We start from the raw sequence: 9,954 nt of genomic DNA, 5'->3' as shown, positions 1-9,954 counted from the left end.
AGGGAGGGAGGGAGGGTCACGTGGTGGTATGCGGGTTGACAGACAGTTGAAAACATGACTGCCGGGGATGATGCACAGGGACAGACGGACAGAGAAATATGTCCCCACGTCATGCTTCCCCCTTGATGCGATGTGCGTACCGCCTTCCTCCCCCTCTCCCCCTCCTGTCCCTTTCCACGGGCCCAGTAATACGGAGGCAGTGTCCATCTTGAAAAGGGCTCGACAAGCATCGATTTGTAGGCGAGGCAATCCCAGTTCCATCAGGCGCGTTTTCAGGACCTCGGCTTTCGATAGACCCACATCTTTCAGACCGGCGACTGCGTGGCGATTCAGGGAGGAAAGCGTGACCTTCATGTGGATATAAATATGCATTATATATGCGGACTATGATGATGGGTCTCAATCCCCCTTCCTGGCATGCCAATCACGTCCATACCGAGGCTTTCCTTCTCACAGGTGTCTCCTACCTGATCAAAATCTATCACTCGGATTCTTTGGACGCCACTCCTGACAAGCATATGTGCCGCATGAGAACCCACCCCTCCCAGGCCCACCACGACGACGAAGGCTTTTTGGATGGGAGGAAACGATTCCTCCCCGAAAAAAGAGACCACTCGGGCGAACAGCTCATGTTCTAGCGAGGGCGGCAAGGAGGATACGGAATGTGAAGATTGAGATATGGAAGGGGCGGTTTGATGGCGTTGCCGCCGTCGCTGATGGTGGAGGGCGAGGAAAAGGACGGAGGCTGTCGCAGCGCCCGCCATGAATAAAAGTACTGAAGAACTGCGAGACATCTTTGTGACTTACGGACTGATTTTAAAATTGTTGTGCATCAGTGTGTATGAGGCCGTGCTGTGGTATAAAGGATCAGAATAAGAAGATCGTCAGCCACAGGACATCGGACAGCAGTCACTCTCTTGAATGCCCGTAAAATGTGAAGAATACAAGCCCAAAACTCCAAAAAGCTATCCATGTACCAAACATCCTTACTTAAACGTACATATAACCGAACATGCCATGTGGATGCAGGAAACAATGTTTTACATGACTGTCAATCAGTACGAGTGTCGAAGCCCGCCACGCCTTAACCTCCTCACTCCGCGAGTCTCTGCTTGCACGTTCGCAGACATGTTGTCTGAGACGGGCGTCATGCATTTCCTTGTATGGATAATTGCCATGTGCATAAGCATACACCTGTTTCAAAAACATGACGAAGGCCTTCGACCGAATGTGCTCCGCCTTTTTCAATCGTGCATGCTTAAATAGTGCAAGCGCAGTCTACGGGGTGATAAATTCGCTCTGGACCGTTTCCGTTGCCACCTCGGATTATTCCAGATGATGTTCGTAATAAATGAAAATGTTCAGCGTTATCCATCTCTTCTTTTTCAATGGTTGTTTTTGATTATATACACAGTACCGACAAGAATGGCAACGGCTGTTCCGGAGCCCATGGATGCCCTCGCAGAGTGGCGGGTCTTTCTTCCTCTTCCTACAAAACTAACATCAGCGGTACTCGGAGATGCCTTTGATGGAGCTTATGATAAACGAAAAGGAGATGGGATGGTGGGGCGACGCGATGTGTACGTATCTGGTTTGAAAGGTCGGATGGAATTTTGACATTTAAGTGTGGATTCCATGTTCATGGCTTGCTGTTTTCGTTTTCCCTTAGCTACCTTGCAGTCAACCCCACCATTGGTCTAAAACGCAGAGGGAGCAAGGGTCGTGTGGAACTTAAAGTTATGACGGAAGGAGGGATAGCGGAGGACGGGGGAATAAAGGGTATCGAGCATTGGAAAAAATACAAGGCAAGTGTCCATATCGGCGCAGGCATTCGTTCATTGAAACTCATGATGACCCAGGAGAATCAGAGGGACTGCAGGGAGAATCTATATTCTTAACTGATTACACTCCTCCTTTCAATATCGATAGATTGGGAAGGGACTTGCGGAGGAGGAATCCCTGGCTCATGTACATACTCTCTTGGAGGTAGGGAGGTCTGTGAAGGAGGACTTCATGTCCTCTGTCAACCCGAGGGTGGCGTGCTTGAGCCAATTGATAAATCAAACCAAGCAGATCATGACACCGATTTTCCATATCAATCTTGCGTACGAGACACTGTCGTGTAGGCTGGCTATGGGAGCTGTCGGTACCGCCTGGGAGGTGGACGTGTCATACAGAGACGTGTGTTACCCGTGTCACTCACGAGTAGCAATGTCCCACAGTCTTTATGCGTGCCCTTATATTTTCCTGCTCTCCTTCATTAATACAACGGTAGAGCCACGGCTTGATCGACAGTCATGTTACCTCCCTGCTCGCCTCAGAGGACGGGACCAAGAGCGTCGAGGTTGCCAAGGTAAAGGATCTATTCAACTCAAAAGACTTTTGACCAAGCCCAGCCTTTCTCTTTTTGAAGATCATGCGACATGTCTTTATGTGCGTTTCCAATTTCCCCTCCCCGATATGTGTACTTTCTGGTTCGCAATTTCGTTTTTGTTACTTTGGCGTTGTGCTGGGCGACATTTTCCTCCTTCTCTTCAAGTATCTCAAATCCTCTCACTGTGCAGATGACTTGTTTCGTGACACCTCTCCTTTTGTACTGATTTCTCTGAAAGCATCTCCTAGGCTCCCATCTAGTGCATGGGGGCGAGATCTAGCGCATTGGCTTACAAGTCTAGTACAATCGTAGCGACGCATCTGATCACACGCCCTGACCTGGCTTCCTTCATTCCGAAAGACTGCGATCTGTTCATCCGTCTCACTCCTCTCCCTTCCTTCGATCCCAGCTACGTGTGGACAAGGCGTATGACACGGAAGGTGTGCATGTGGAGGACTGCCTGGTCGAAGCAGAGGGGAAGGATTATCGAAGTTTTGCTGTGGAAGGAAAATCGGACGACGTCAAGAGGTTTCTAGCCACCCATCCCGTGGGGCAAAAATTGTATGCGCAGGCAACGGCGGACGTTGGGGCGATATTGCATGGCTATCCCGGCTTTGTCTGTAAGTGTGCAGGTCTTTAAAGGGCCATCAGGCAGAAGCCACCCTCCTCAGGGGACGAGAAGATGGGCATCAAAACGATTTAGAGAAGCAGGGGCTGGTCAGTCAATCCATCCATTCCCTCGGTGCAGGCATTTGTAATCAAGTTGCCGACAGACTGGGTAAGGCAAAGGGGGTAAATGCTTGCTGAGAGAATGATTTAGAGATGAATCGCTTGTGTGTGACTTTACGGGGAGATTATCGAACAGCTTTTCTTGTTTTCAAAGTTGCGACACGAAGATTCATGCTGGCGTGCGAAAGTCAAAGGTCAAATAAAATAAAGTCGCAACCCATCTCTGAAATATCTTGATTTGAATACAAATCCGCCTACAATCAGCTAGTCGCCACTCTCACGTGGATTATTTTAATGTGTCAGTGCTCCAGTCATTGGTCTTGGGCATCCAGGCTTTCTAGCCATTTGTAAGCAAATGCAGCATGTGTCTACCTTTTACTTGAAACTATCGAGTATCAGAACGAACGGACTACCTGCACTCCCCGGCGCGCTTTGCTGTCCTACCCCCGTCCATTCGCTGCCTGTCTCATCTCACCCATGATCTCTGTCACCACCTCTCCCCCTGCACTCGTCAGTGCCGAGACCAAATCCGATCCGTTGAACATGGGCCGAGGTGCCCACAAGGGAGCCGTAAAGACACTCAATAGGATGAAGAGCCGCAAAATAGTCGCCTCCAAGGCCGTGTAACGCCCCAAGCAGGCTTCCAGGGCCCGCACATCTTCCCGCAACATCAACCAGAAGCGGACCAGGACGGTGGCGATCAAAGAGGCTTCGCTTCTCCAACAGGTGCCCTGAGTCAAGGCAAGGAGCATGGGGGAGAGGGCAACCACATCCAGGAGCGTCGCAAACATCTCGCAGGCAAGCAGGTAGGCACCCTGTGCCAAGGTCAGGGACAAAACCGTCCAGGCGTACGCCGGCATGTCTCCCAGGGGGGGAATGTCTAAGGGGTTGCGCGGAATGCGGGTCGGTATCGTCAGGACGGTCCAGACGGCCATAAACTGACGTATCTCCCCTTCGATGGCCAAGAATGCCACCAGCTCCCGGAAAGGAGCGGACCAGCCGTGGTGTGCCAGGGCGTACACCCCCATGCCGAAACCTGGGAACGCTCCCAGAATGGAGGCGGGCGTCGGCGTCTGCAGCACTTGGAGAAGGTCAATCACCGTCCCCTCCACCCCTCTCGAGACGCGTTCTATCCAACCCCACGAGGGGTACATGTAAATGGTGGCCAAAAGCTCGCTCCCAGGGAAAGTGGTATCCTCCAGACGGGACGCCGGGGAGGAAGAGGAGGGGAAGGGTGGAGCGCCGTGCCCGCGTCGAGGGTGGGGGGGGGAAACGTCGTCGTCCATCCGACTTTCTTTGCCCTTCGCCGGCACTGAGGAGGGTCTTGGGGAAACAGACTCTTGCCGTATCAGCCGGCAGAAAGACAAGCGCCTGCTGTCTTCGTCGACGGCACCCGCCTTGTCTCCCACAGCCAAGCAACGTTCCAAAGACAACCACTCCGTCCACGTGTCCACACGCAAGATAGCTTCCACCTGGGCGGCTTTCCCTGGCAGGGGTGCGAGGCGCAAAGGGTGCAAACCCACCATCAAGACAAACAAGCTCAGGATCCAACACAAGTAACGTCGGGACCGCCATATTCGCACGAGCTCGGATTGGAACAACTCCACCGCTTCGAACACGGGGTCTCCCTCCCCCACCTCCATCCCTTCCTCCTCCTCTTCCTCTATCCCTGCCATCCTCCCGCCTTCCTCTTCCTCTTCTTCCTCCTCTCCCTCCTCCCCCACGGCCAGGGCGTCTATCTGGCGCCGGCGCAGGAATCGTAGAATTCCTCCCCCCCTCGGCCCTGCGCGCTGCCCCCCCGCGAGACCTTCCCGCCTTGCCGCCGTGACGCGACGCTGATGCGCCGCTAGCAAGCCTTCCAGGTCCTCTGGCGTCATTATGGTGCCTGGAAGCGAGGGGAAAAGGGACGGGGAGCCAGGGGTGAGACGATGTGACACGTCAATGCTCGCAGTGGGCATAGATTCCTTGGTGAACATCGGGGCAACGGGACAGGGAGTGCTGCATACAGAATGTCTGGATCTGGATCTCAGCGCTACGCTAGGCTGGGACAGAGCAAGAAAAGACACATTGCTGAGCCCTTGCAAGTATGCAATACGAGACATTTCCTGCCTCAAAAGTCTCTGTTCCCGGGAAACCCCCCATTCCTCACTCCCTTGTCTCACAGACGTTCAGAGTCGTAGCCCCGGACCTCCCTCCTCTACCTACCTCTCTTCTGTCCCTGTCTCCGCATCTTGCTCTCCTTCTCCACGAAAGCAGCGCCTACTGTCTCCATTCTAACGCACGAAAGAGATAAGATGAAAAGGTAAGAACGGGGTAAAAAGAGGAGGACAGTTGCAAGGGTTTTAAATGACAGCATTTTCAGAGTCGGCGAGGCTTTGTACATGTGTCGCTGGTCCTCCAACCTTTCCCTTCAATCTCGTACCGGAAGCTTATTGATTTCTAAAATAACACTCGCAAGAGCCTTTCCCTTCTCTCCCTTACTCCACGCACCTGTATGCGTATAGATCCGGGTACTTTGCACGTAGTTCGTTGCGTAGCCGGACGTTTGGCTGGGGCAAGACAGCAGGGAGGGAACGGCAGCACAAGGGACATTTCATCGCCCCAGGTGTATGAGGGGTCCCTCCCTGCGTCTTGATCTGTGAGTCCTCGAGTATAATCCCCACGCAATGCCGGCAAAAAGTATGGCCGCACAGCATGGTCACCGGCTCGATCAGCAGGCCCCAATCAAAGCAGCATAAGTCGTCTTCCGCCACGTCTACCTCCCCTTCCGTGCTAAGCCGTCGATGCGTTCTTATTTCCCGCCCCCGCCCTCCGTACTGAGTAATGCCTGCTGTGTCTGAACCGACAGATTCTTTACGGCTGCTGTCTTGAAGTAGCAACGCGCCTGCACCCTCTGCTGTTTTTCCGATTGAATTGGCCTTCTGATGCAACACTTGCTGGGAGCAAATGCCATGAACGTGATGTTGGGCCTGTGCATCGGCAGCAAGCTGACCTTCTTGGCGTTGTCGTCTTGTTCCTGTATCCCCCTCTGGAGCCGGGGCCTCGCGTAGGCCTCGACGTGCCTTTTGCCATCTACGACGGAGGCCGTCCAGTGGGGACGGAATCTGATGAGGTCCCTCGTGCTGTGGATGCTGTCCTTGTGGCTCCATTATGAGAGATACTGAATCAGCATGCAGCGCACAATCCCTACATGTAAGATTGTACGTCGAACAAGGAAATGCAATAAGGAAAAGATCAAGCGTACAAAGTGCGCTGCATGTTATTTTTAAGACCTCATCAAGAAAGAACAAAGTGCACTGAAGTACTCTGTCCATTATTTTTACAAAAGAGGAGGAGCCAGGTGTATAAGACGAGTGAAAATCGGAGTCGGCGTCTAAGTCGATCCTTCCAAGGATATCGAGTAAGGAGTACGTTGAGGGGCGAGAGCACAGGGCAACGGACAAGGAATAAAGATGCAACAAGAAGGCTAACAACATGGCACACTCCATATTTTTAATATTTCTTACGCATTCTTCCTATCACACATGATGAATCGTAAAACAATTTATGAGGGGAAAGAATGAGGCCAAGGCAAAGTTACTAGAGAAGTCAAGAGATGCAGCGATTCAAAGAAGGATCGGGGCGGAGTCGGGCCGTTAACGGCCGTTACTTTTTGAACTGCGAACCGATATGAGCAGGCAGGCTCGCAAGGTGAAGACACGAATTTACCCAGTACTCCACTTTTTGATCAGATATCATGCCCAGTATGTCCTTGTTGACTGTGGGGCTACAGTGAGAATCCGTATTTTCTCACAATTAATGAAACTAACTCGCACAGACCCTAACAGACAAAGAGTTTCCATGTTGATTCTTTTTTTATTATATTTTTTTGCCATGATAAATGTATCCTCATCGCGAATCTCCAGCAGTTCAGCCAAGGTATAATCATGTGCTTGTCTTTGGAGTCTAGCATCGCAATTTAAAATACCGATCATTCTTCCATGCCCTCCGCCTCTTGGACTCGATCCCGGCAATCAACCTGCAATGGACACGAAAATTTTATTAGATAAATATATTGTGGCCCTCAGACCCATAATTGAGCAAATACTCTACCTTCCATTGCGTCAACCAATCCTTGACACGTTGAGCATTTTCTTGCAAGTCATCTTCTGTCTCGCTTGTAATTTCGTGCACGATTTCTTTCTCGTAGCTCTCAAGGGCTTCGTCCAATACTACCTAGAGGGGGACAAAAAAATTAAAAATAAACAAAAGAGAGGATTAGATGGGATGGTGGTCATGAGAAGAAGACGGAAAAGCTACCGAAATGCTCTGGAGCATCTAAGAACCAATTCCTCAACGCTCAGCCCCTCTTTTCTGATCCATTGTGAACGTGAAAGCCTCCCGATATGCAACAAACTAACCTGCATTATTTCACACTCCAAATTCTCCTCCCGTTTCCGGGTGCTATACCCTCGAGCAGAGAGCCGGTCAAAAAGGACTGCGTTGGTCGCCCGCACCACGAGGATCAGATCAAACCATCTAGAAGTACGAAGGCAGTGAAGATGATAACTCTAAAGCAGTAATATCATCACGCAGCTATTTTACTCGACAACGACACGACATTACTTGAAAACAGCCAGGGGAGAGGAAGAAAAGAACGAGCAAAGGCAAAACGCACCGTTCCGGGAAAAGCTCGCAGGAGTGATAGTCTACCACCTTCCCTCCGTCTGCCAGAATAATTTCCAGATGGTCAAGTAACTGGAAAGAACAAGTAAGACGAGGACACGCCCGGGTCTTAGTCATAAGTGTCAAATCGCCGGAGACTACAAGGACTGCCGGGGGCAAGAAATGACCCCATGCCTCGCCTTCCCACACGCGCAGGAAAGGATATAGGAGGAGATATATAAAAGATTGCAGATTTGAAGTACCTTTTCTTCATCCAAAATGTTGGTGTCGAGCTCCACGTCCCGCCCCTCAAAGCACTCCTTCTCCTTGGCAACGTCACCCACACTGACGTGCTCTAAGCCGGTCGCCCCCTGTGTATATTGCAAGGCAGGCGTGAGCCATCGAGCATGGAGAAAGCTGGTCTTGTGCAAAAGGAGCGGAGCGCGGAGGTTTCTTCCACGATAAATTTGTTCACTGCCACGGGTGGAGGCCCCTGACTTCCAGGGGGTCGCCTCCACAGCGCGCTCTCAGAGATTCGACCCCACTGCTGATTAGCTACCCTGCATATCTCCCAATTTATTCCATCCTTTCATTCTCAATCTCCTTCCTGTTAGGTGCGCAGCCGTCTCAACTCCTGTCGTCGCCTCCCTAGGCATTCTCTCGCCCATTGTTTTCCGAGCTCCTTTACGTACCGCAATATAGCGGGCAGTGGTCGTCTTTCCCGTACCTGGCGTGCCAGTGATAAGAATGTTGGGCCTTTTCAAGCTAGCGCGGAGGAGAGGATTCGTTCTGTGTGGACGAGTTCCGTCCATGCGTGCTCAATGAGACAGGTTGGTATCTTCACTAAAGGCTGTGTGTGTGACATCAATAACGCCGGAGAACAACGATAAAATTTGTTAGAAAAAAAGATGCGCTCCGCATGCGAACCGCACCAAACAGTGTGAGAATACCCTTTCATCATTGAAAAGGTATAGTGCTGGACTTTTATTCTCCAAAAGCGGGGAGCCCGTGCAGACCGAGAGTTGGCCAATTGAAGCAGGGAGGGCCACATCCCACCAAAGGGAGCACGCAAACTTCCCTGTGCACCAGTAGTCAGTAGTCCAGCTGCCCCTACTACATGTGGCGTGCATGCTTTTCATGAAGCTGCCTTGACGTGGGCATCCTGTGCTTTGGTGGCATTTTATTTTATGCCCTCGCTCGTCAAGGTCAGCGACTGCCGGTTTTAACGCGTCGGCTCAACTTGGATGTTTCTTCCATCCTCCCCTATCGGAATCTCCCATTATACCACCGCGGCACCATGGAAGACACGGGCACATGTCGTGAAGACGTGCTCTACTGCATCGACTTGTCATTGTTGTGGCCTCCGTTGCTGGATCTTGCTTTTTCCGAGTGCAGGCTTATCGCTAGCCGCCGTGTAGACTACACATCCCTCCCTCGTTCACTCCCCCCCCCCTTCCTCTCTTCCTTATCCTGCTCTTTCTCCGCTTAGTTCCTGGCCACGATCGTCACCGGATCCATGAGTACTCAGTCCGACCAAGGCCGGGATCAGGCCACCCGGCGCGTCATTCAGGGGCTTAAAAATATTTACAAAAGCACGATTTTGCCGCTCGAGCAGGTGAGGAGAGGGGCTGGAGAGTTAGAGATACAAGGGGACCATGAGCACCAAAGCAGTTAATTACCAATGGCAGGGATAATCATTTGCATCAGTTGGTGGCATTTCGGTGCACTGTTGCCCTGAAGACTTTGGGTTAGATCATGAAATCGCAGCTTATCGAGTCCGCTTCCTTGCGTTTCATCCTAGATGTACATGTATGACGCCTTCTATTCTCCTGCGCTTTCGGACTCCGAGTTTGACTCGAAACCCATGGTCATGCTTGTGGGCCAGTACAGTACCGGGAAGACCTCGGTAAGCCTCCCTCTTTCCCCTTCCCTTCCTCGCTCTCACCCTTTTCCCCTCCCTTCCCTTTCCACCCCGCCCTCGTGCTCTGTACTCAGCACATTGCTTGTATGACGGAGGACCATTCGCAGCGTCCAACTTCCATCCCTCCCTCCCTCCCCAGTTCATTCGGTACCTGATCGGTCGCGACTTTCCCGGGCAACGCATTGGTCCCGAGCCCACGACCGACCGGTTCGTGGCGGTCATGGACGGGCCTGAGGAGAGGGTGATCCCCGGTAGGGAGGGAGGGAGGGAGGGAGATGGGAAGGAG

At 51.9% G+C, this 9,954-nt stretch overlaps 4 protein-coding genes across 4 annotated transcripts; 1 reads left to right on the top strand and 3 right to left on the bottom strand.

Annotated features, from left to right (window-relative positions):
* Positions 1 to 258: 258 nt before the first annotated feature.
* On the bottom strand, positions 259 to 548 carry NGA_0625900 (uncharacterized protein; the record flags this gene model as incomplete). Its single annotated transcript, XM_005855715.1, has 2 exons — positions 468 to 548; positions 259 to 348 (listed from the first exon to the last, which is right to left on the bottom strand). Coding segments are annotated over exons 1-2 (141 nt in total), but the record flags the coding sequence as incomplete, so codon positions are not given.
* A 980-nt stretch (positions 549 to 1,528) lies between these two features.
* Positions 1,529 to 3,077, top strand: NGA_0626100 (uncharacterized protein; the record flags this gene model as incomplete). Its single annotated transcript, XM_005855717.1, has 6 exons — positions 1,529 to 1,580; positions 1,681 to 1,724; positions 1,930 to 2,181; positions 2,276 to 2,353; positions 2,784 to 2,994; positions 3,046 to 3,077. The coding sequence occupies 6 exons, from the start codon at positions 1,529 to 1,531 to the stop codon at positions 3,075 to 3,077; spliced, it is 669 nt and encodes a 222-aa protein (XP_005855779.1).
* Positions 3,078 to 4,451: 1,374 nt separating this feature from the next.
* Positions 4,452 to 6,291, bottom strand: NGA_0625800 (bifunctional apoptosis regulator; the record flags this gene model as incomplete). Its single annotated transcript, XM_005855714.1, has 4 exons — positions 5,594 to 6,291; positions 5,309 to 5,376; positions 4,687 to 4,988; positions 4,452 to 4,505 (listed from the first exon to the last, which is right to left on the bottom strand). The coding sequence occupies exons 1-4, from the start codon at positions 6,250 to 6,252 to the stop codon at positions 4,452 to 4,454; spliced, it is 1,083 nt and encodes a 360-aa protein (XP_005855776.1). The 5' UTR covers positions 6,253 to 6,291.
* A 648-nt stretch (positions 6,292 to 6,939) lies between these two features.
* TAF9 (transcription initiation factor TFIID subunit 9 / adenylate kinase) lies at positions 6,940 to 8,502 on the bottom strand (the record flags this gene model as incomplete). The annotated part of the gene is made up of 6 exons (XM_005855712.1): positions 6,940 to 7,121; positions 7,196 to 7,318; positions 7,504 to 7,621; positions 7,761 to 7,840; positions 8,011 to 8,118; positions 8,440 to 8,502. Coding segments are annotated over 6 exons (540 nt in total), but the record flags the coding sequence as incomplete, so codon positions are not given.
* Between the last annotated feature and the right edge of the window lie 1,452 nt (positions 8,503 to 9,954).

This window comes from Nannochloropsis gaditana (genome assembly GCF_000240725.1).
Source record: "Nannochloropsis gaditana CCMP526 unplaced genomic scaffold scaffold127, whole genome shotgun sequence".
Lineage (NCBI taxonomy): Eukaryota > Eustigmatophyceae > Eustigmatales > Monodopsidaceae > Microchloropsis > Microchloropsis gaditana.
Note: the sequence above shows the minus strand (reverse complement) of the source record. Positions and strands in the feature narration are given on the sequence as shown.